The sequence below is a fragment of the Eucalyptus grandis genome, chromosome 7 (assembly GCF_016545825.1).
Source record: "Eucalyptus grandis isolate ANBG69807.140 chromosome 7, ASM1654582v1, whole genome shotgun sequence".
Lineage (NCBI taxonomy): Eukaryota > Viridiplantae > Streptophyta > Magnoliopsida > Myrtales > Myrtaceae > Eucalyptus > Eucalyptus grandis.
The window spans coordinates 52,272,817-52,296,024 of record NC_052618.1 but is presented as its reverse complement, the minus strand read 5'-3'; the positions used below and the strand labels follow the sequence as shown (position 1 = coordinate 52,296,024).

At 40.6% G+C, this 23,208-nt stretch overlaps 2 protein-coding genes across 3 annotated transcripts; one reads left to right on the top strand and one right to left on the bottom strand.

Moving 5' to 3' along the window:
• Positions 1-7,676: 7,676 nt before the first annotated feature.
• Positions 7,677-14,118, top strand: LOC104454123 (glucosamine inositolphosphorylceramide transferase 1). 2 transcript variants are annotated; one of them, XM_010068870.3, is made up of 4 exons: positions 7,677-8,620; positions 9,381-9,503; positions 11,649-11,816; positions 11,967-14,118. In XM_010068870.3, exons 1-4 carry the CDS (start codon positions 8,255-8,257, stop codon positions 13,647-13,649), a joined length of 2,340 nt encoding a protein of 779 aa, XP_010067172.2. In that variant the 5' UTR covers positions 7,677-8,254; the 3' UTR covers positions 13,650-14,118. The 2 variants fall into 2 exon arrangements, with proteins under 2 accessions (XP_010067172.2, XP_039173080.1); XM_039317146.1 differs by lacking the exon at positions 7,677-8,620 and adding an exon at positions 8,958-9,281.
• Positions 14,119-15,602: 1,484 nt separating this feature from the next.
• LOC104454122 (uncharacterized protein HI_0077) lies at positions 15,603-19,082 on the bottom strand. The gene is made up of 4 exons (XM_010068869.3): positions 18,746-19,082; positions 18,491-18,610; positions 17,598-17,828; positions 15,603-16,201 (listed from the first exon to the last, which is right to left on the bottom strand). The coding sequence occupies exons 1-4, from the start codon at positions 18,944-18,946 to the stop codon at positions 15,836-15,838; spliced, it is 918 nt and encodes a 305-aa protein (XP_010067171.1). The 5' UTR covers positions 18,947-19,082; the 3' UTR covers positions 15,603-15,835.
• Between the last annotated feature and the right edge of the window lie 4,126 nt (positions 19,083-23,208).

Sequence of the window (23,208 nt, the reverse complement as noted above, 5' to 3'; positions counted from 1 at the left end):
AAAGCAAAAACATTATGTTGAACAATTTTTAATGGTTATTTTGGACTTGTAGTTTTTTAAGCTTGGTGAATGCCTATTGCCTAGTGATTGAACTAAAGCATAAGTTTTTTTTTTTTTTTTTTTAAATTAATAGGTTATGAATTCTAAGTACTCAATTATTTTCACTAGGGACCCGTAGGTAGTTGGTTCCGTTGGTGCCTCCCCCTCGCATTTGGCTTGTTTGGTAGCCGGCTGTCCATGCCTTGCTTCTCTTTTGACTTTGGTATTGTAGTGTGTGTGCCGCACTTAGTGGCTTTTACATCTCGTCACCCTTCCACTCCCTTTGTTTCTTGCATTAGGAGTGTAAGTTTTTGGTGACGTGAGCTTTTGTACATTTGATCCTTCCTCAATATATTTATTACCTTTTACCAAAAAAAAAAAAAATCAAAGTACTCAAAATAGTCCATTAATTATTTTGAAGTGTGATCGACTCGATTTATGGAAGTATAATACAAATGTCAGCTCCGATATTCAACAACACCATTCTACATGCTCTATAGTCACAATTTTAGCTATTAGGCAATAGTCAACCAAGATTTAGCTTTCCTGTAGAAAACTAGATATGGACCCACCTTCATCGCGAAACAAATAGTGAGTATTGATGTCATGTCAATTTAGAATACTGTCATTTTTTGGTGTCAACACATTGATATAAGCTTTAATATATCCTTATTTGATGGTTGCATCCAAGACTCTTAACTCTACTTTTTATTGATTTCTTCAAGTTGTCGATTTTTCAAGTTCTTGATGATTATGTTCATAAATAACTAAACTCCACTCTTATCGGCTGAGTCCATCACACATCGATAATAACTAAAAGTTTGTCAATTTTTGGCGCTAACATCAGCTTTATATTAGCCAATTCAATTTCTTATAATCTCTATTAAATATTTGTGCAAACGAAAAATAAAATACTATATATATATTTTTAAACTCTCAATGGAAATTTGTAATTACATAATGCCAAAATGGGCCAAAGGATAGTTAGCTTAAAGTTTTTGGAGGACTCTTGATAAACTTTTCATTTACGGCTTTTGGAGCTCGAGGGAGCTACCAACGAAGTGGAATGTTCGATTTCGAGTAGAATCATTCGTTCTTCAAGTTCAAACTATCTTCAAAGGTATCAATCAATAGGAGAACCGGCCCTCGCATACTTGTTTATTGTAATTAAATAAATCGCTTGCCGTTTCGATAATGAAAAAAAAAAACAATTCGTGGGGAAGTTCTAGTTATAGAGGGTCCACATGGAATTTTCGGCACGATAATCATGCGTAGGCATTATTATAATTCATATAAATTAGGTTTTCTAGCCAATCCTAATCATGTTTAGCTGCTGCTTTCTGCTTTTGCATTGGCTGCGGAAGGTAGGAAATGTGTAATTAATCAGCCACGGATTAGAGTCGGCTATTTAATATGCCTATATAACTATACGTCTCAAATTTTATATTTTGCTTTCCCCGGCCGTCCTTCGTTTATTTCTTATTTTTTGTAGTTTTACTTTCCATGTAAGATGAACTTTCACTTATAATTAATTACCACGAGAATGGATTGCATATCTTTTATTCTAAATTGCAAAACTTTTGAAATTTCCTTTTTGACATCCAGAAACTTTTAGAACCTTCTGAATCGACTAAAATAATGTATTTAAGTCATTCTATTACGATAGTTAAATTAATAATAATTTGGGATTGAGAAGCTGTTTTACCAAAGTTTAAAATTATGAGGTAAATGAGATCTTATTGAAAAATACATTTGACATTAGTTAGATTGGACTTTAGAGAGCTGATCTCAGCAGGGATTTACAACTGAAAAGATCCACACGTCCATTTATAAAATAAAATAAAAATATATATTATTTTTTATGCTGTGCTTTATGTTTTTCAATTTAGTTAAAAATAATTAAGGTGCTTTCAATTTAAGCTAAATAAAATCTTACGTTAAAAAAATTAAAAAATTCTTAGAAATTTAATACAGCTCTGATGAGGTTCATGAATCTCGACCAGGTCAAAGATTGTCAGCCCCGTACTTACCACTATACACCCAAGAACAATTTTAATCTATGTCACGAGAAAAAATGAAAAGACAAAGAAACGAGGTTTTCAAACTTCAATGAAGATAGAAAATGAGAAAGGAGTGTCTGATCGTGCGCGTCGATATGGAACCACATTAGCTTTTTGTCCAGTAATATTCCTCTTTTTCTTTCTAAATAATCTTTTGAATATATAAAAGGAGAAGCGTTTTATTAATTTGTTCGTGCTTCAGCGATTCAAGATTGGCTGCTCCGACGAGGACCATTACATAAAGATGAAAGAGCTTCTTTTCCCCTCGGTGCCTTGGCCGCTGGCGAGGATTTATTGATTTGGAGAGGCAGATTCGGATATTTGAATAACTCTTTATCACGATGGAGTTAAAGTATATTTCTTTTCTATAATTCAGGGACACGAGTGCCGAGGCTATGCTACTTAGACGTGTGTGGAATGCTCTATGAACTTCTTGAATCGGTTGAATTTGACCCTTGAGCCTGTGCCAACGATCATGATTCAGAACAGTTTGCGTGCTAAATGTACATTAATTAATGAATTTTCCACGATTAAAATGTTTCTAGATGTTCATTCTTGTCAAAGAAGTAATAGAGTTTAATTCAATTTTGACCTAGATTTTGATGGAGACTTTCTTCGAGGCCAATCAAATGCCAATTTGAATTCCGAGTGGGGTGTCCATTATGTGTTCTTCGTTCTAGATCACTCCATATTAATTGCGTTTTCAGTGCGTATCTCGTGCATCTTGGCCTGTCGACCCCATCACCAATGGCGACGGCTTTGTGGTCAAGCTATCGTCAATTCAACGAGTTCGGCTTTGGGTCCAAATTCAACATAATCAAAGTCCGAACAGAAAGCCAAATCCAGAACAAACTTTGAGAGCCGGATGATGGGTCAAACTTTTGTTCCTATCTAGTACGATGGCCTCGCTCCTGATAATAGTTTATTGCGATCGAGTTTTTCCGAGTGGACTTTTTATTCATTGTAGAAAAATGGTACAACAGAAGGAAAATAAAAATAGTTTCTGATGTCTTTTGTCATGAATATTAGGTACATCTGACAAGCAAAGATTATGTACAATTGTTACTCATGCCGGTATACAAGATCATTTTCCTCGTTATTAACATACGAGACTTCAAAATGTCAAACTACATGGTTTTTTTTTTCTTTTCAAAATCTCTTGGTGGGAAGTGAATAGTTTCTATAGTATGGAATGTAGCATGCATGTAGGAACTGCATTTTCCTTGAATATTTCTTTTTTGTTTTATAGGTAATATAAAAGAGAAGGTAAATTAGTGAATAGGGTATTTTTTATTGGAGGGAATTAGAGATGATCACTTCCTGATCCGATTCAGTTCCAAGGTGGAACTAGGAACTAGGGACTGAGGATGGACCGATTGGTCCCAGGACCAACTGTTCAGTCTAATGGAGCCGGTTACTTTTTATTCCTATAACTTGATACTATATATTATGAAAGGGAAAAAAAGCTGGTTTCTTTTAAAGTATATGTAGTTGGCTTGATCTGATTCCCCTTGGAACCGGAAAATAGGGAAACTTGATCGAACCGTCCGAATACTGGTTCCACTTTTAGGAGTTAGGAACCAGACCCAATCGGCAGGTTCAGTTTGGTTTGGGTGGTTCATTTTGCACACCCCTATACAAAATAAACCCAACTTAGTGAGACTTCTTCCTCCAAAAGAAAAGGAAAGGAAAAACAGCAAATTAATAATAATAATAATAATAATAATAATAATAATAAGATAAGGAGAGTGGGATGGATGACTGGTCAAAAGCAAGCATGATTCAAAATGAGACAAACCCCTTGGTTCAATTCCCACCCCTGGAAATGCCCTCCCCCAAGTTCAACCAGCATTAGATCGACCTCTCCTACTGGTCAACTCAAACCCCAAGACACGCTCATCTCCCTTTGGTGGTCCTCTCCCAAAATCCAATGTCCCATTATTTGCTGTTGTAATGTTTTCTTCACCAATCGGGAGCTACCCAAATCCTCTCTCGTGCATAGTTCAATCGCGCTTAGCGGAGCTAGCTTTTGATCGACTCAGCGTGTTACTGCGAACCTTTTCCCCTTGACTTATACTCATGGTCATATGCAAGTGGCTCAAGCCACGGGGCGTTACCAATGAAAGGACTTCCTTTTGGCGACTCAAAAAATGGGGGGGAAAAGAATTCATGATTGACGTTAAAGCGGTCCCCCTTGAAAGATCACATTTGCTATATAGTGATATTTCATTCTTTGTCATTATATACATTTGCCAGAACATAATGAGATAGATCTCGACGTGACTATACGGACAACATTCCACAATGAACGTATGGTACACGCATTCTCATCACTTGGACCAAAAATTTGCTGGGAAAGCCATTTCCTTTTACCCCTTTGGCAGATGGCGATTGCATGAAATTGTAATGTGAACCATTTTAATGCTCCCTCTCTCTCTCCCTCCAAATATTCTTGTTATTATTTTTGCAAAATAAATAAATAAATAGAGCGTGCGTTGCTCACGGAGACAAAGATGAACTCATCCATCCACGGGTCAAGGATTGTAGCTCCTCATTTACTCTAACTAATAGTATCGGAGATTGCCTAAATAGGTTTTTTTTTTTTTTTTGACAATGCATGCTATAATTACTCTCGTATCATTTATAGGTGATCATCCCGAGAGCCACGCCAATTGAAAAGCCATCACAATGGGTCTCCCCGACTTTTAGAGCCGCTTGGGAAACTTCCTTGAAACCTCCGAATCGGCTTATTTTCCCTTTGGTCTTTAGCGACATGGTCGAACTTTAGCTCAGGAGCAAGGTCCAGCTTTTGTCAGGAAAAGGGAAATTCCTAGCCTTCCGTCTCGTCACACCAAGTTAAAGGCAAAAGTTTAACCCCAAAGATGCTCCTATTTTTTCCCTAATTGATGCTATCGTCTTTATAGGATTCGATTGAATTGATGATTTAATGAGACGCGTAGTTAAAGATATTGCTTTGATAATTTCGGATGAGTTTGTGACAACTTTATAAAGTAACTTCTAATTTTGGGCGAAAGTGGTTAATTTGAGCTTTGACAAAGCAGGGATTCAAGTTAAAAAGAAGTTTCCGGAAGCAAATAGGTAATCCAAATATTCTTTTCAAAGTTCTCGAAAAATCGGTCATTCTTTGAATAGAAGGACGCGGTGGTTTCTTGGTTATTATTACTATTTATGACTACGTTATCTCTTCACATTAAGAATTTGGAATCTATCCTATCGAAGATGGTTCCCCATTAAGGAAACGAAGACCAAGGGAGTAGACCTGACTTTAAGCAATATTACTATAATTATAGGAAAATAAACCATGCAACCAATTCATGACTTGTTGATTGAGGTATTGATAAATTTCCTAGAGTTCCTAGAATAGATATCCGACCTAGATTTGATATTACTTTAAGTGATTTTACTATATGTTTTTAAGGTTGATTCTCTAATAGAATAGAGTATTCATTGTATCGGGAACCAAACTAGTTGAGGCCAATTTTCTAGCATTTCACTTAAAAACCTACCCGGTCCCCACGTGGACCGATCTAGAATTGGTTGAGGCATAAGTTTGGTAATAACTTTCACAAATATTTCCTATGCCTTCGTATTTAAGGTATTTGTGGTAAGAGGAAGTTACTATGATTGTGAAAAAAATCATCAATCTCCATTCAAGTGCCGTGTGAATTGAAAATATATCATAGCGTGTGTTTGTTTGAATGAAAGAGTTTTCCGTAAATTAATTTTTTGAACTTCCACACGTTTATTTTGTTGAAAATCACCGATCAGCAAAAAAATCATTTTTTTATCAAAGGATATAGGTATGCTTAAAATTAGAAAAAACGAATTCCCTAACCTTAAAAAGGGAAATATATTGATAAATTTTCTCCAAAATAAACGCACCCATAATTTCAAGTAATGGGACCATTTTTATTTTTATATTTTACAATTAATTTTTTATCAAACAAAACGATAATGAAGATTCATGGCAAATAACTTTAAGAAAGGTACAAACTTTATGATATATGTATTCTACCATTTGCGTGAAGGGCGTCCCAATTCTTGTCGGTTTTCTAATTGAACTTTTTAGAAGCGAGGAGGGGACTTCCCCACCCCACGTTGCCGATAAACCTTTAACCTTAACATTTTCGAATGGCCCCCCCACGACTAATTCTAGAATGACCAATGGAAGGAGTTAATATAAAAAGAAAATGAATCGGGCATTAAATTAAATCTGACCCCACGGCATAAGACATCTCTGATAAATATATTATTTTTCTTATCTTCCTTAACCAATAAGCATTGCCTTGGTGACCGGCTCTCGTGATGTATCCCATGATGTAACGTAGTGGAAGTGTCCGGCCGAGGAGTTTAAGTTTTTCAAATTCATATTAATCTAGTTCTAAATCTTGGTACAAAATTTCAATAAAATTATTCAAACTAATTTTTTTTTGCGTGAAAATTGCTTATACCATGTGGGATGACGAGCAATGGCTAGACTGCCACGTTAGCAGTTGGACAAAAGGACAATATTGGTATTTTGAGCAAATATTCAGGACAAAATTGGTCAAATGATAAAATTTAGAACCGAATTAGTATTTATATAATAAATTTAGGACGAATTGGACAAATTTTCTAAGTGTTCAAGGTGCCAATTAAATGAGGGACGTAAAGTCAATTTTAATTTGAGGGGCATTGGCTCATCCAGTTATTTGGTAAGTATCAACATCCTGTCACTATCATAAATGTGCATAATTATTAGATCATTAAAGGTACATTGTTCAAATTGTTGAAAAAAAGGGTATTAAGAGGAAGAAAAAGAGAGGGAGAACCTATTCATGGGTAGCGCAGTTGATTGAGAATTTCTCCTTTATTGCTAAGGTCGAGAGTTCGAAACTTTATGTTGCTAGTGATTTAAGTGGGAGGCCATAGCGGTGAATTGCTGTACTAGTTTTCTCCAAGGTATAGGTGTCCGGTCCCATAAGTCGTTTGAGCACAAGAAAGTGAGGAAAAATACGAAGACCGAGATTCTCCTATCAGTAATTTTTCAGGATTGGTTATGGCGGGGCTGCCTACGCTCTCGTAGGAAGCACGCTCTTGCGCTCATTGGCGTGATTAAACTCGACGTGATTTCTTTCGCAATCACAGAAAAAGGCCAAAAAAGAAAAAAAAAAAAAAACAGACCATATCATCAACCTATATACTCTATACAGAGCCCAAAAAAAAACATACGCGACCCCTTTGGGTTCCACTTTTCGTCCGACCCAAAAAAAAAAAAAAAAAAAACCGGCCCTGTAATTCGTCTCCATATAAAAAGAAAATAAAGAAAACCCAGAGATTAATAATGATAATTCGATATATTCGAGCGGCAATTCAATAATTCTTTTTTTTTTTCCTCCGAACGCGGGCCTTCAGCTTTCGATAATTTCCATCTACATATTCTCGTTAAAATCGCCAAAAAATACTTCTTTTTTTTCCTTTTTTTTATTCGGGGGGGCCCACCGGAAATTCCCCCGTCTATGCTCGCTCTCCTCCCCGAGGCGCACGTAGTCAAATCCGGTTTCTCCGACGGCGCAGCACGCACATCGACACCGAGCGCCTCTTCGCCGTTCCACTGTTCACCGTTCCCCTTTTCACATTTCGCGTTCTTCATCGTCACCATCGTCGTCATCGGCCCACTATAAATTCACGTTTCCAGCAAGCCGTAAGCGGGGAAGGAAGATCATCTAGAAACTCGCATTCTCCAGTTCTCATCTGCTGCTACTGTGAGAGAGAGAGAGGTTCTCTCGCCTATATAAATCGTGCCGGCTTCCTCCTCGTGGAAGTGTACTTTCGAGCCTGAACCGGAAAAGCCCACGACTTTTCTGTCACTTTTGAACGAACGAGGGAGAGAGAGAAAGAGAGGGAAGGACTCAGGAGGGGAGGGAGGAAGGAAGGCAAAAAAAAAAAAAAAAAAAGAGACCACCCGAGGCCGTGATCAGTGATTACACAGCGTAAATCACAAAACCCAGAAAGGAGATAACCGAAAGGCGCCGCCTTTGCTGCCCCGAATCTCTCTCTCGAAACCCCCCGAGCCCAGAGGGAGGGGACAGTGAGCGGGAGTGAAATTTTGACGGGAGGGTGCCCAGCCTGAGATCTCCCTGCGCGGCGGAATCATGGGCTCCGGCCAGGTGGTGGGTCCCGCCGGCGGGGGCGGCGGCGGCGGCGGCGGCGACAATGGGGACGGTCGCTGCTGCGACATGAGCCTCAAGTGCTCGTGCAGGTGGAAGTGCGAGCACCAGCACTACCGGGGCTTGTTTCTGAACGGCGGCGGCAGCTACAAGGGGCTGGTCTTCTTCCTGGGCTGCTTCGTCGTGCTGGGCTCGATCGCCACCCTGTACGCGTGGCTCGCCTTCACGCCGCCCTACGCCGTCGCCGCCCGGGCGGCGGCCGGCGGCGGGTGCCGGGAGGACAATGAAGGGTCCTGGTCCATCGGCGTTTTCTACGGCGACTCTCCTTTTTCCCTCAAGCCCATCGAAGCAGTAACCGCTCCCTCCCTCCCCCTCCCTCCCTCCCTCCCTCTCTCTCTCTCTCTCTCTCTCTCTCTCTCTCTCTCTCAACTGTGTAACCATCATCCTGACCAGTTTTTAAACATTTTTTCCTATTGTCTCCAGTGCTTTTAGACGGGTCTTGTGGGCAAATTTCATTTCTTGTCTGCTTGAAGTGGAGCTTGAATTTTGCTGTTGTGTTGAGTTTGTGTTTCGCTGTTTTTCGCTGTTAGATTCGTCATGCCTTTAGAAACAAGTAGTCTTAAACAAGTAGCCTTTTCAGTTCTCTCCTCTTTATGGTTTTTCCTCTCCCTCTCTCTCTCTCTTTCCCGTAGAAGATGAGAATTCTAATTCTAAAGACCCGTGAAACAGTGCATCGCTTTAGTTTTAAAATTTAAGCGTTATTTTGAATCTTTTAACTTTTGCAGCGTATTTCCAGCTTCCTTCATCTTTGCGATTACTATGGGCATCGAGAAAACTTGTCATTTTCATGGTCCTTTTCCTTGTCTTTTGCCCCTGGTGTCAGTTGTTCTTGAAGTAAAGTCAACTCGTCATCTAGCCCTGTTTCTGTCTGTTTTCTCTGTTTCTTCTCCCAAAATTAAATTATGTCTACATTTGCAGTTCCACAATTTCTGCTTTTCTGGTCTGGCCAAAAGTAAAATTTTCACAGCGCACTTAAGTTGTTATTATTCTTTTCAAAGTTAAATGAACATTTCAATGCTTACAGAATTACTATGTTTCAAATCTGGTGCAGATGAATATATGGAGGGATGAGAGTGCAGCATGGCCAGTGGCCAACCCGGTTGTGACCTGCGCTTCTACATCCGAAGCTGGCTTTCCCAGTAATTTCGTAGCTGATCCTTTTCTTTATGTGCAGGTAGTATCTGTTTTACTTCCTTATCTTGATTTTATGTACTTGCATGCTGTATGTGATTGTGTACGTTGGTGGGTAGGTTTGACATGTATGTGTATGTGAATTGTGAGGTAAACCGTGCAGATGTTATGACCACATGATCTGTTCTGTGTGATCATGTGTCTATCTGTAATTTGATGAGTAGATGTTTTGACCACATGGTCTCTCTCAGTATAGCCTGCCATATGTGTTAGGACCACTATCTAGACTGGACGGCAGAATTATATAAAGGCTATTTGGTTTATGTTGCCTTTGGTTTCTAATACAGCCAAACTTGCCTATACTGATTTCGTTGTAATTTTAATTGTATTTCCTGTTTGCAGTTGCAGTTTATTCTCTTTGATCACGGTTAACTACAGCCTAAAGAATTGCAAGAGCTGTGTTACTTGATTGGTTTATTTGAAAGCATGTGGTCCCTCTAGCTATCTCTATCATAGGGAGAAGTATGGAACTTTTAAGTCATACTTTCTGATGGTGTGACCACAGTTGTTTAATGTAGAACTGTCTAGGGGAGAAGCAAGGAACTTTTATTAAGTCATACTTTCTGATGGTGTGACCACGGTCATTTAATGTAGAACTGTCTAGGGGAGAAGCAAGGAACTTTTATTAAGTCATGCTTTCTGATGATGTAACAACAGTTGTTTAATGTAGAACTGCCTGATCAAAAATCAATTTTTTGTACGTTGGAAAATTAAGTTCTTATAAAATTTTGCTGAACTTGGATTACCCATATTTTGAAAAACAAGCTGGTCTTCCTTTTATTTCCTCCATAGCTGACTTTGGAATTTTTTAGGGCCATTCACTTTTATTTACTGACGTCAGAATTTACTGATTTCTACTTGGATATAAATCTATATAAATCAGTGTTCCTGGGCTACTCTCAAGCAGAACTCTTTTTCTCTCGCAGAATGAAAAGGCTAAAATCTTGGTGTAACATTAAAGTATTGGTACAATTGTCATATTCATGTCTAAGATGTTCCCATTACTTGTGAACTCATTATCGTGCAGCCAGGTTTCAGGGGACATTGGCAGATGTTAACCATATCATTTCATAATTCCATTTTACTGAATGTTGGGTTTCTATTTTACGAAAAGCTCTAGGTAATAATTTTTACCAAAAAAAAAAAAAAAAAAGCACTAGGTAATTCTGCTCTTCTGGGGAAGTTCTTGCCTAGAATGAAAAAGAATTGGATCTGGTCTATCACAACTGTTAATCTTGTGGGACCAACATCTGGGGCCCACATGGGACTCACACAATCAACATTTCTGATGGGCCCAGGTCCAGGGAACAAAATTACTGTTCTTTGGCTGTGCTGTTGAGCCAGATATTCCTAGTAAAAATAGAAATATAATTTTATTCCTTGATTTTGATTCCTGTGGACAGAGAACTGGCTGCAGCTTTCAGTTGATGGAACATTTAGGATGGTAGAAGGGGGTTCATATCAAGGCTTCAAGTTTGATCCAAGGCTGGAAATGTTTAATTAGTGAATGGTGGTTTATATGGAGATCATAAGGTTAAAGTAGGGCAGGGCAGATTGGTTGGTGGACTTTTTTTTGCATGCTTCAATTTCCGGGTTTTATGACTAATAAAAAAAATTACGGGTTGAGGATTTTTTCTGACATAGAGAGAGTAATTTTACAGGCAAACCCAGAAAAGTTCTCCCACGACTTATAGCAAAGTGTAAATCGTCTGTGATCTGCTAGCCCTTTCTCTATGATGATTTGTGTATGAAATCACATGCTCCTAAAAATTTGATGCTTCGGTATAAGATGGTTCTTGAGCAAAGAAATATGACAAGAGGATCAGGGTACTTAGCAGTCATATTATGTTCTGGTACTTTCATGGCTGTCCCTTTGCATTAGAATCTATCTACTGGAGAAGGATGTGGTCAAGTCAACCATTGGAGTACTGGCTTGTCATTTGTTGGGAATGATGCTGACACGATGAATAAGCTCTTTCTTAGTTAGTTTTATGCCTGTAGCATTATCTGGACATGACAGATTGCCCATGTTTTATTTGAACTAGGCGTGACTTTGTTTTTCTTTTAGTTAATATGCTTGACCTTGGGCTTGTGCTTATTTTGAACCTAAACTTGCCTTTTGATTCAGGGTGACACTATTTACCTATTTTATGAGATGAAGAATTTAATCACTATGCAAGGTGATATAGCAGTTTCAAGAAGTGTTGATAAGGGAGCAACATGGCAACAATTGGGTATTGCTTTGGATGAGGATTGGCACCTTTCTTATCCCTATGTTTTCAATTATCATGGGCAGGTAAGATTTTGATTTCTTTTGATGCACAATCATATCTTTGAAGTTGTGCTTTCTACCTTTTAGTACTGTAGTGAGTTATAAATGGATTAATGCATCACTGGTGAACAGCAGTGTAATCATTCTAATTTGTTGCTTTTGTCCTTCCTGCAGATATACATGATGCCTGAAAGCAGTGAGAAAGGGCAGCTTCGAGTTTACCGTGCCCTCGACTTTCCATTGCAATGGAAACTTGATAAGGTTGTAATGAAAAAGCCCATGGTGGATAGCTTTGTAATAAACCACAAAGGCAAGTTTTGGCTCTTTGGCTCAGACCACAGCAGTTTCGGTTCCAAAAAGAATGGGCAGCTGGAAATCTGGTATAGCGATTCACCGCTTGGTCCCTGGAAACCGCACAAGAAGAATCCTGTTTATAATACTTACAGGAGCGTGGGGGCTCGTAATGGAGGCAGGCCATTTATACACGATGGAATCCTTTACCGAGTGGGCCAAGATTGTGGAGAAACTTATGGACGACGAGTTCGACTTTTTAAGGTGGAAGTCCTCACCCAAGATGAGTTCAAAGAAGTTGAAGTCCCTCTAGGGGTAGAGGAGCCCAAAAAGGGGAGAAATGCTTGGAATGGTGCTCGGTATCATCATCTTGATGTGCAGCAACTCCCGTCTGGCGAGTGGATTGGGGTTATGGATGGAGATCGAGTACCTTCTGGGTATTCCGTTCGTAGGTTTATTCTCGGGTGTGCTTCCATTGCAGCAGTTGCAGTTATAGTCATTCTAATTGGTGTACTTCTTGGAGCTGTGAAGTGCATTGTCCCTTTGAACTGGTCCAGCCATGGCTTGGGGAAAAAAAGCAATGCATTTTTGGTGTGGGGGCGATCAAATATGCTTTCTTCAAAGGTGAGACGATTCTGCAGCCGTTTAAATAGGGTGCCTCCATTTCTCCGAGGTTGGGTGAAAGTCAACACACGTGTTGGCAGATGCGTTGTTGCTTTTATATTTGCAATTGGAGTAGCTCTAATGTGCACAGGCGTCCATTACATATACGGAGGAAATGGTGCTGATGAACCGTACCTATGGAAGGGTCACTACTCTCAGTTCACCCTATTGACCATGACGTATGATGCTCGGATATGGAACTTGAAAATGTATGTAAAACACTATTCTAGATGTTCTTCGGTGAAGGAGATAGTTGTGGTATGGAATAAGGGGGTGCCTCCTAATTCGAGTGATTTCGATTCGGTGGTCCCTGTGAGAATCAGGGTTGAGGCGAGAAACTCACTGAATAATCGTTTTAGAATGGATCCTTTGATTAAGACCCGAGCTGTTCTGGAGCTAGATGACGATATCATGATGACATGCGATGACGTAGAACGGGGTTTCAAGGTGTGGCGGGAGCATCCGGACAGGATAGTCGGTTTTTATCCTCGTCTAATTAATGGAAACCCATTGAAATACCGTGCTGAAAGGTACGCACGGAAGCATGAGGGATACAATATGATTCTAACTGGGGCGGCTTTTATTGATAGCCAACTTGCCTTCCAGAAATACAATAGCCCGCAAGTTAGGCTCGGGAGAGAATTAGTGGACAAGTATTTTAACTGCGAAGATGTGCTTTTGAATTACTTGTATGCAAATGCCAGTTCATCTAGGACTGTCGAGTATGTGAAGCCGGCGTGGGCCATAGACACCTCAAAATTCTCGGGTGCCGCAATTAGCCGGAACACAAAAGTTCATTACCGGATAAGGAGCAATTGCCTTGCTAAGTTTTCGCAGATGTATGGGGGTTTGGCCGGGCGTAAATGGGCGTTCGATGCAAGGAAGGATGGTTGGGATGTATAGTGGAATCCGGAGCAGTGTGTGAGAGGCAAAGTCGCCTCACTAACTCTTTCCCGTGAAACCTTCAATTTTCGATCTCAATAGGTACATTCTTCTCCTGCATGTCAATACATATTTACCCCTTTTCTTAGTGTGAATCTTGGTTAGTGGGGCTCTGGCTCAGCGTTGGTCTCGGTCGGTGAATTGTACATTGATCTTGTCGTAGAAGGTTTTGTCTTTGGAATTTTTTTCAAGATGCAGAGCTCCCCATTTTCCTTTGGTTTAAACAATATGGTTTGGTTGCTTTTCTCTCTCGTTTGGACAACGTACCATGCAATGGAAATGAAGAAATTGCTTGAAGAATTTTCTCTTAGCACTCCTCCAATCTTGTACTTGTCAACTTTGTTTTTTTTTTTTTGGCCTTCTCTTCGGCTTTCTCGAGAGAAATGTTCCAACTTTTGAAGTTTCTTATGTCATTGTCATGTTGACTGTGCATGGACCCCATCTTCTACCAAATTTCATGGGAGTTTCCTAGTCCATTAACCTGAGGTTTGAAAATGAAAAGCAAAATGGTGTAACATAAAATAGCGCCGTCCCATATGTGCTTGCCATGCACAAGATATCACGCATGCTCTGCCTTACGCAGGGATTCTGTTGCCGTATTGTCCTTTTCGACCTCGGGTCTTGAACCATTCTGACCATGTTTCTTTGGATGTCGCTCTAAACGTCAGCAAATAGTTTTCATGCCGTCGTTATCGGCTTGCATTTTGGGGTGGGCCACGAAATTTCATCTCTAGCTGGAGGATCTTGGCAGGGTTTGCGAGGGGTTGTCTGTCCTGTGCCACTATGTCAGTGCATATGTCATCCAAGCACCAGCGGAGGATAAAGTAGGGTCGCTCATAATGTTGATCAAATTAGGATTGCAATTTGCGCACTTAACCATTCTAAATTTGTTCTTCCTTATCTGCGTTATGACGTCGGAACGCTGCGTTGGGCGTCTGGATGAGATCATCGATCGTCTTCATCTGATGACAGATGAAGTCTTACTAATGACATGTTATGGCTTACTTGACATATAAAATTGATGGAAAGAAACAAGCGAAATCAGCCCACATAAAGAATTCTTAATAATCTATCTTAAGATTTTGGCATATTATATTCTTTTGGCCAATTTGATCGTTACAGCATGATCAGGATCGTAAAGCTTAGACCGAGCAAGACACTAAATGTCTATGACAAGACAGCCGACGCTACACAGTTTCGCCAAATGCCATTAGTAGAAAGGACCAAATCAGATCTTACCCAGTATCATCAAAAGAACTGAAAGGGTGCGTTTGTTTGTGTTTATGTTTAAAAATTATTTCGAGGAATAGAAACAGAATTCTCTAGAATAATTTTTGAACGAAAAACGCGATTTAGTAAACTTGTTAGGAATAAAAAATAAATAGAAACACGTTTAGTAAATTTGTATTTTTTTTTTGTTTATTTTAATTTTTTAATTTTTAATTTTATTTTTCTTTTTTTCTTTTTTTTTTTTTTTCTTTTCGGCCTCGCTGGGGCTGGCGACCGGCCAAAAAAGGAAGAAGAAAAGAAGAAGAAAAAAAAAAAAAAAAGAAAGGAGAGAGAAAATTTGTTCTTCAAAAGTGTTTTGGAACCAAAAATAACTTTTTTTGTTTCTTATTTTGTTTTAATTTTGTTAGAACAAAAAAAGCAGATTTTAAACAAAAACGCAAACAAACACGTTTCTGTTTTTTTTTTTTTTGTTCCCGGAAACAAAAAAACAGAAAATCTGTTCATAAAAAAAAAAGAAACACAAACATGCAGGTCCAAAACGTCCGGCACAATGCTGGATGTGTAACTTCTGCTCATGTGGATGGCAGGTGTTACCAATCATACAGAATTCATGACTCAAAAGCAAAGCAATTGCATCAAAGTGTGTACACGAAATGCCCGGACAGTTCCCGTGCTTGCTCTAGCTGAAAGTAAATCCAACAAGGTAAGTAATCATATCTAACACGATGACATCTTCCATTACAGCCTAAGCCAAGAAAAAACAAAAGAAACTCATTGCAAAATTGTAAGTCATGTTTGTCAATTGTGAGGACTCTGCCAGTCATAAAGGAACAAAAAATGTTCAATAGGAGGAATAATCCAGCTGTTATATAGAAACATAAATGGACCTACAGCCCACAGAAGTAGCATGATTGCAGTCATTCTTGCCTGGCCTCTTTGAAGGCAAGAGGTTCGTACCATTTGGGACCAAACCCTGCAGCTTTCCTTGCATCCTCGTTAAAAGGTGGTTTCAATGGTCCCCTGAAGTGGTTCCTTACTATCTCGTGAAACTTCTGAACAACATTGGCATCTTCCTCGTCTCCCATTTTCCCTTCTCCCACCTCAATCTCTCTAATGGGCGAATTGCGTGACCTCAAACACAGAAACTTGAACCATCTAACTCCAGCAGCACAGTGTGTGATCTCTTCGGGATAAATGACATTTTGCAGCAGATCAGCTGTTTTATCATCACCTCCGCTGCGGAATCGTGATATTGTCGTCGGTAGGACATCAAGTCCTCTAGCCTGATTCCAAGCGAATGTCATCAAAAGGAAGTAAGCATACATAATGTGAATGAGAACTTAAGTGAGCAAATGAGAAACCATGAGAAATGCATTACAGCATGACAGGTAATGTCCTTACAAGGACTTCTGAATTAATCCCAGCACAACTACAGTTGGTGTGCCAAATTTCCAGACTAATGTACTAAGATCCGTGATCATTGCCAGTTTTCAAGAGACAGAAACATATGACTCCAGGAAAAGACGAGGAAAAATTGATCAACATAATTTCCTAAAGAAAAGACATTGGTCAGACCCGGATTCCAACTATGAACCTGTTTCTGACCTTGTTTATGGAAAAGCCGCACCCATAGAGATTCAAACCATGGTCTTAGACCCACTTGACTAAATAGTTTTTGTGTTCAAAAGACAACTTTTATATTTGTACTTATAAAAGTTACCGAAAAAAGAAAACTCGACTGTGTAGAAGTGTTTGTCTTACCCCGGAAGCCCAAATAACCTAACAGGACACAATGCTAGAGCCCTAGTTCACCTAGTTTGCCTAGACAAGCCCCTTGATCCTTTTTCATTTAACTTTGAGCGGGTCTGGACTGTCAGGCTTCAATTGCTCAGACCTGGATTAGCCTAAACCAACATTTTAAAACATAAAGATATTCTTAAAAGTTAAAAAACTTATAAATTATAAGATAATTTATTTATTCTTTATAAACCCAATTAAGCCATCAACAATATGAACCAACTGGTTTCGTTCTCACTTCTGATAATCCAAAACCGGGAATCATTGAGTTGGTTCCCAGTCCTAGGCTGGGATTCAACCCGCCTGGAAATTGATTATCCCCAATTTTAAGTACCGCCTGAGATCAATGACAGAGTCTGCTCATTATCATTCACAAAATTGACTATTTTCATCACCTATCATAACCTTACACTGTGTTAATTTTGTTGTATAGCTGAAGTGCTGTTACCAAGACAGTTTATAGAAAAAACATAATCAACTCCAAAGCCTGATGGCGAAAGTAGCAATAGACTTAACAACAGAAAGAGTAGTACCATCTTAGAATAAAATATAAACATGCAAATGTCCTTTTCACTTCTTCCAGTGCATGGAAATTTTGTCTGTCTGCCACTCCCAATGTGGGATTGTACGGAGTCATAATCATTTCATTCAAACAGAAAACAGAGGAATAAATTCATCACTCCAAGAAACTTACGAGGAATGAACTCATCACTCCAGAAATGCCATGTTATATACCAAAAGGTAGGACTTTATAAAACATAGAACCTTGATCAGCTAAATATGGACCATGTGACGTAAGTTGCAATGACCTAAACAAACATTCTCTGTGCATCCATCAAGGGGCAGGCCAGATACTCAGAGGAAGGGACGCCAAAAACACACCTCATGGACACAGTGTTCAACGGCCAGACGGGGCAGCAGATCCTTGGAAGTAGCAGTGGCAGAATCCCAAAGGCCGTCATGGGCAGGCAATGCGCCATAAAAGGAACCCAATTCCTCCAGCCTAGATGCAAGAAGGGTAAAGTGTCGACCTTCATCTTGGGCCACCTTCACGAAATCAGTGAAGAACTCTCTTGGCATTGATTCTTGCTTACCAAAGCGAGCAATTATATCCTTCAGGAATGAAACTAAAGTTAGCATAGCTATCCAAGGTCAAAAGTAAAATAAGTAGTTCCATTCTTCGTTACATAACCAAGGTACTTTTGACTTTAATCTCGAGCATCAAACGATTCCTAGGAAAAGGGTCCCCTAGTGCAGTGGGAAAGAAGATGAGAAATATGATAAACTAATAATCACAAACTTGACCAGAGTCTTTTAGGCAAAGAACGCTTCCAAAGAAGACACTGATTACACTGCCAAAAGAAGGAAATCATTTGGCAGCACACTGACTTACTAGGCATATCATCACCCCCCCAAAAAAAAAAAAAAAAAACAATCTGGTAAGAAGCTCTACAACTTATTTCCTTCCCTCACCCATTGTACCGAATTAATCCTGTCCCGACTGCACAAATTCTCGGGAAGAAAGTGTCGCAGATCATCATCGAACTTCGCAACGGAGGCGACACTACTCATTGACCCCTGATCCTTGACTAGCCCAGCACTCGCCTCATAGTTTCCAACACTTCATGCGGCAGTATATCGCTAAGCTAAGCAACAGTGAGGTCCATTAAATCTAATGTTAGATACCAAAGCAGTTTCCATTTCTTTAAAGATAAAGAACATGTGCTAAAACGAATGTGTCGAAAAGAAAACCGGGGATTAAAAAGGACAAGTACCCAGGACAAGTCAATAGCCCAGCTCTCGGTGTGCGCCAGACTGTGCACGATGGCCTGCCTGCTCTGCAAGCTGCCCGCCTTCCCGAGCTTGGGCATGAGACCGGGCGGCACGAGCTTAACCTGCACATCCCCACGCAAAGTTCGCATTTTTTCGCTCAGACACTACACCAAACCGAAAACGCGCGGGTACCCAAAAAGGAAAGGCGCCTCCTTGGCACGGAGAGAGCAGAGATCGAGAGCGAGAGGGGCCCCTACATCGGCGAGCCGGGCGGGGCGGTCCGGCACGGGGAGGTCCACCGACGGGTCGTAGGGACGGGGGATGGCGCCCCGGAGCCACCGGGCTGCCGCCGCGTCGCCGAGCCGGGCCTTCTCGAAGGGGTCGGGCGTGCGCAGGACCCTCAGCGCCGCCTCCACCAGGGTCTCCGCTGCTGCTTCGTCTTCCTCCCCCGGCCTCATCGCGGGCTCGTCTCGATGACGGCTGCGCAATCTGCCCTCCAAGGTTATGCAACTTTCCACAAATGGGTTATCTGGGTGTCCCCACACCTCCTGATTTTTGCATGACGTTTCGAGAGAATTCTCCTTTGGTCCTATGGACAAAAAGGTCATTGAAAAGAGTGTCGGTTCTTCTCGTCTTAAGGCTCGGGTTGGGATTTGCCACCCGGACCGACGCGTGGACCCTTGTGCATTCGGTAATTAATTACCCATCCGATAGGAATTAGTCAGGTGTTCGAAAAGTTTTGGACACTTGTGGCATTAAAATATTGGAAGGAGTCATATATATGCATGAATGTGTAAAGAACATGTCTTTTCCGAAAGGTTTTTCTACGTTCAAAAATAGGACTATAATTTAGAAGGCATCGGTCATTTTCAGGGTAGGCAATGAGTGCTTTCCCTGCGCTCTCCACTCATTTTGCTTTCGTGTATGACTTGTGCTTATTTCATTCATTACCATGGGTTTGTTAGAAAAAAAAAAGGTACTAACTTTAATGAGTTTCGGTGCTGCAAGTTAGCAATTGTTAGAAAGTCTTATCTTTTTCTTTTTTTTTAAACACGTTTTACTAAATGTATCTTTGGAATCTTTTTACTATTTTCTACTCAATATCACATTCAAAATATCCCTAAGTGGATTTTTTTTTCTCACGATTTTGTTCAGTATATAAATTCTACTTCATATTTGGATTATTCCTAAATTTTAACTTTTGGTCTATGTTTCGAATATTTTAAAAGCTATTCAACATCTCCATGATGTCCAATTTCTTGTTTCGTTTTTTGTTAATTAAATTAAGCATATTTGAGTTAAAAAAATATAAATAATAATAAATAATAATTCAGCCCTGACTCACTTCGTACGTGAGAGTGGGGGATTATTTTGAGAAGAAAGTTTCTTCTTTAACCACGTTGCAGCCAAGTGGTGCTGAGATGAAAGGGGGAAACGACACTTGTATTATTTTTTTAATCATTTTCCTTCTCTGAACCACTCGACACCCTCTGGCTCACAAACGGACGCGCGTTCTTTTCTTTCCTCTGAGCCGAGACACATCACCTTCCTTTCCTCCCACTTCCGTTCATCTCCGCCGAGCCTGACCCCATCTCGGCCTCTCACGACCGGTGTCTCCGTCCAGCAGCGAAATCGTCACTGCCCTGTTCCTTTCGGAGCCCCGCCACCAGCCGTAAAACCCCACTTCATCCGACGCCTCCTCCCTCTTCCGGTGAAAGATCCAGGCAAGTGCGGCTGTGATTAGTGTCCTGGGTTCGTGTGCCTAGCTGTGCATGTGAAAATCGGGGTAGATTTCGAGGTTGGGTGTGGAAAATCTGAGAACCACAGCTCGGTTTGGAGCTGGAATGTGAGCGGGTCGAAGTTCTTTCCCTCTGCACTAACTGAAATACCTCTTACGTGTTGAATCGTGACCCTGTAAGTGTTTAGCAGCGTTAGAAATTCTCACTAGGTAGCGGTTTTGGTTGCTGTGAGGGTTTGTGAAGCCACGGTGAAGAGAGGGAGTTCGTGAGCTGTTTGCATGGATTGGCAAGAATGCGCCGAGGAGAGGCCGCGAGCTCAGTGTCTTGGTTTGGGTTCCCTGAGCGCTTCGGTGAGACCGTGAGCCTGTAAGATGGATCCCTGAGTTGATTTTTCTTAGTCTGTGTTGCTGGTGTGGGAGAGAGGGAGACCGTGGGTGAGAGAGAGAGTGAAACCACGAACTTGAGGATAGTCCCGTGAGGTTCGGCGTGGCCGTGAGCTGAGATAGTTGGTTCAGGATTCATAGAGGGACGGTAAGACTGCAGCTTGGTAAGTTGGTTCATATCCTTTTGGCTTGGAGAAAGGCTGGTTTGGTTTCATCTAGCCGTGGGTAGAGAATTTGACGCCAACCTCCCGTGCACGTGATTTTAGGGTGCTTGATTTTCGCCATGAACTGGTTTCATTGAGTTTAATTGAAGATGAGCCTTGTATGTGGTCTGGAACTCGTGATTTTAATGTGTTCTTGAGTTAAGATTTGCACGTGGTTGGAGTATTGCAATTTAGTTTGCGATTCAGTATAGATTCCTAGAATTAGACTTACTGGATTCTCTTTGTTTGTTAATTTTATAGCTTTTGCTGTGGTTCGATTTTGAGCAAACTTCCTTCATGAAAGTAGTAGAAGACATGTAGGTGCAGAACATATTAAAATTTCAACACATTATACTGAATTTTGAACTTTGAAATGGACTAAACCTCCTGGTTGTTGATTTTGTTTGGTGGAAGGAAATTTGAACTGCATAGACCATATTGCTGCTCTCTTTACAGGAGGAACTGGACTTGGTTTCCTTTTTGAAAAGTGTTCATTTAGAGCCTTACTATCACTTTGTTTTGGTTATAATTACTGAGACTAGTCGCTTTTGCCTAGTTCTGTCCAGGATAGTAGATTCTGAGTTTTCTGCAAGAAAAGGTTGGACTCTTACTTTGTCGCCTCTAATGGGGTTCCTGTATACTTTGAAATATCTAATAATATATGTTAGACCATGGTATGATTGTTAGTATACTAGAATTGTTGGTGATGTAACAGGTGGAACTACGAATGTGTGTAGTTGGCTAAAGAGCCAATGAGACCCTAGGTGTCGGGATGCCTGGAGAGGGGTGACGAGGAGTAGTGGTTTTCTCTCCAGGGGACTGAGAAGGGTTGAATAGCTTCTTAGGAGACCTCGTGATGTCAGGGTGGGTGCGAAGGGTACAGGGTCGAGTGTCGTCTCTCCTGGGTGATTGTGGATCTCGTGCGAGGGGTTAAAGGGCGGAATGTCGTCTCCCCTGGGTGATTCTTGTAGCTAGATTTCTGTGATTCAACAAATTGACAGTTTGTTTACTTATTTGTCGTGCTATTGGCCAAATCCAAGTTAGAATTAACCATTCACTTGCTGAGTTTTTAATTTAAAACTCACACTTGTTTATTATGTCTTTTCTTCAGATTAGAAGATATCTTCTGCACTGCCTACATCGCGTGCTGCCACTATCCTATATGGCTCCCTCCCTCGCCGATTTTGTATGGCGGCAAGAGGACATTCATGATTGACACTTCCCGGGCGTAGTCTTCGTCAAATGCACATCCTATTTAACGGTAGACACAGGACACCTGTAGGGGCACCTACAGGGTCAGCATACATGGCCTTCGTAGCCCTCTACGCACATGTGGATGGTCGGCTAGTGGGGCCCATGGCGCTGTATGACGACGAACTTAGCCATGGTGGTAGTCCCGCGGAGTAGGAGGTGGTCGAGGAGCGCTCGACATGTGGGAGAATTTTGTTTTTTTTGTTATTCTGACAGCATGTACACACTTGACGGGAGGTCGGATGTTTAGTATTTGTGGCTCCTAGTGTTTTTTTTTTTTTGTAGAAATCTCCTCTGAACCTCATCTCCCTACGTGTAAAGAAATAAAATTTTATGATAAATAGAGCCGAGCGCAGTTCAGTTTCTTATGATTCAGCTTGACTGGAATTTATTTTATAATTCCATAAAAAAACACTAGGAGCCACAAACACTAAACATTCTGTCCTTTATTTTCCATCTCTTCTTCTCCCGTATTAAGACATGGTTCTTCAATCTTCTTCTCTGATCAAGCTTCCAAGAGAGACTCGAGAATTAGGGTTCATGCTGTCAGAACAACCAAAAAAACAAAATCCTCCCACACGTCGAGCGCTCCTCGGCCACTGCCTACACCGCCTGCTGCCACGACGACTATCCTATAGCTCTCCCGTTGATTTTGTACAGCGACAAGAGGACATCCATGACTGACACTTCTCGAGCGTAGTCTTCGTCAAATGCACATCCTATTTGATGGTGGACACGAGGGCACCTGCAAGGCTGGCATACAAGACCTTCATAGCCCTCTACGCACGTGTGGATGGTCAGCTGGTGGAGTCTTGGTGCTGTACGACAATAGATCTCGGTTTCCATGTAGCTTATTCGGGAGGCTAATCCTAGAAATTCATATATGTAGGAGCTATAAATCTTGCTCTTGGACGTTTGAGCATATTAAATGTTTAAATTTGGTCGTGTTCTTTTCCTCTTTTAGTTGCACGAGTTCCAAATCTTTGATATTTTCTGCTTTTTGTGTTTTAGGATTTTTTTTTATATTTATTTTGCGTAAGCTTAAATTATTAGGGGAAAATATGACTGTCAAAAGGTCGATGACAATCGCACGTACCTCTCTAATGAGCTTTACTTATCAAGTTCCATTTTCATCTATGTTTGT

What these genes read in the sequence shown, in the direction of transcription:
- LOC104454123 (XM_010068870.3), top strand. Translation starts at nt 8,255, where the DNA reads ATGGGCTCCGGCCAGGTGGTGGGTCCCGCCGGCGGGGGCGGCGGCGGC. An exon ending in CCCTCAAGCCCATCGAAGCA is followed by an intron (nt 8,621 to 9,380) that starts GTAACCGCTCCC and finishes AATCTGGTGCAG; the next exon opens with ATGAATATATGGAGGGATGA. An exon ending in ATCCTTTTCTTTATGTGCAG is followed by an intron (nt 9,504 to 11,648) that starts GTAGTATCTGTT and finishes CTTTTGATTCAG; the next exon opens with GGTGACACTATTTACCTATT.
- LOC104454122 (XM_010068869.3), bottom strand. Translation starts at nt 18,946, where the DNA reads ATGAGGCCGGGGGAGGAAGACGAAGCAGCAGCGGAGACCCTGGTGGAG. An exon ending in GCCCCGCCCGGCTCGCCGAT is followed by an intron (nt 18,611 to 18,745) that starts GTAGGGGCCCCT and finishes GGGGATGTGCAG; the next exon opens with GTTAAGCTCGTGCCGCCCGG. An exon ending in TTGAACACTGTGTCCATGAG is followed by an intron (nt 16,202 to 17,597) that starts GTGTGTTTTTGG and finishes GCTTGGAATCAG; the next exon opens with GCTAGAGGACTTGATGTCCT.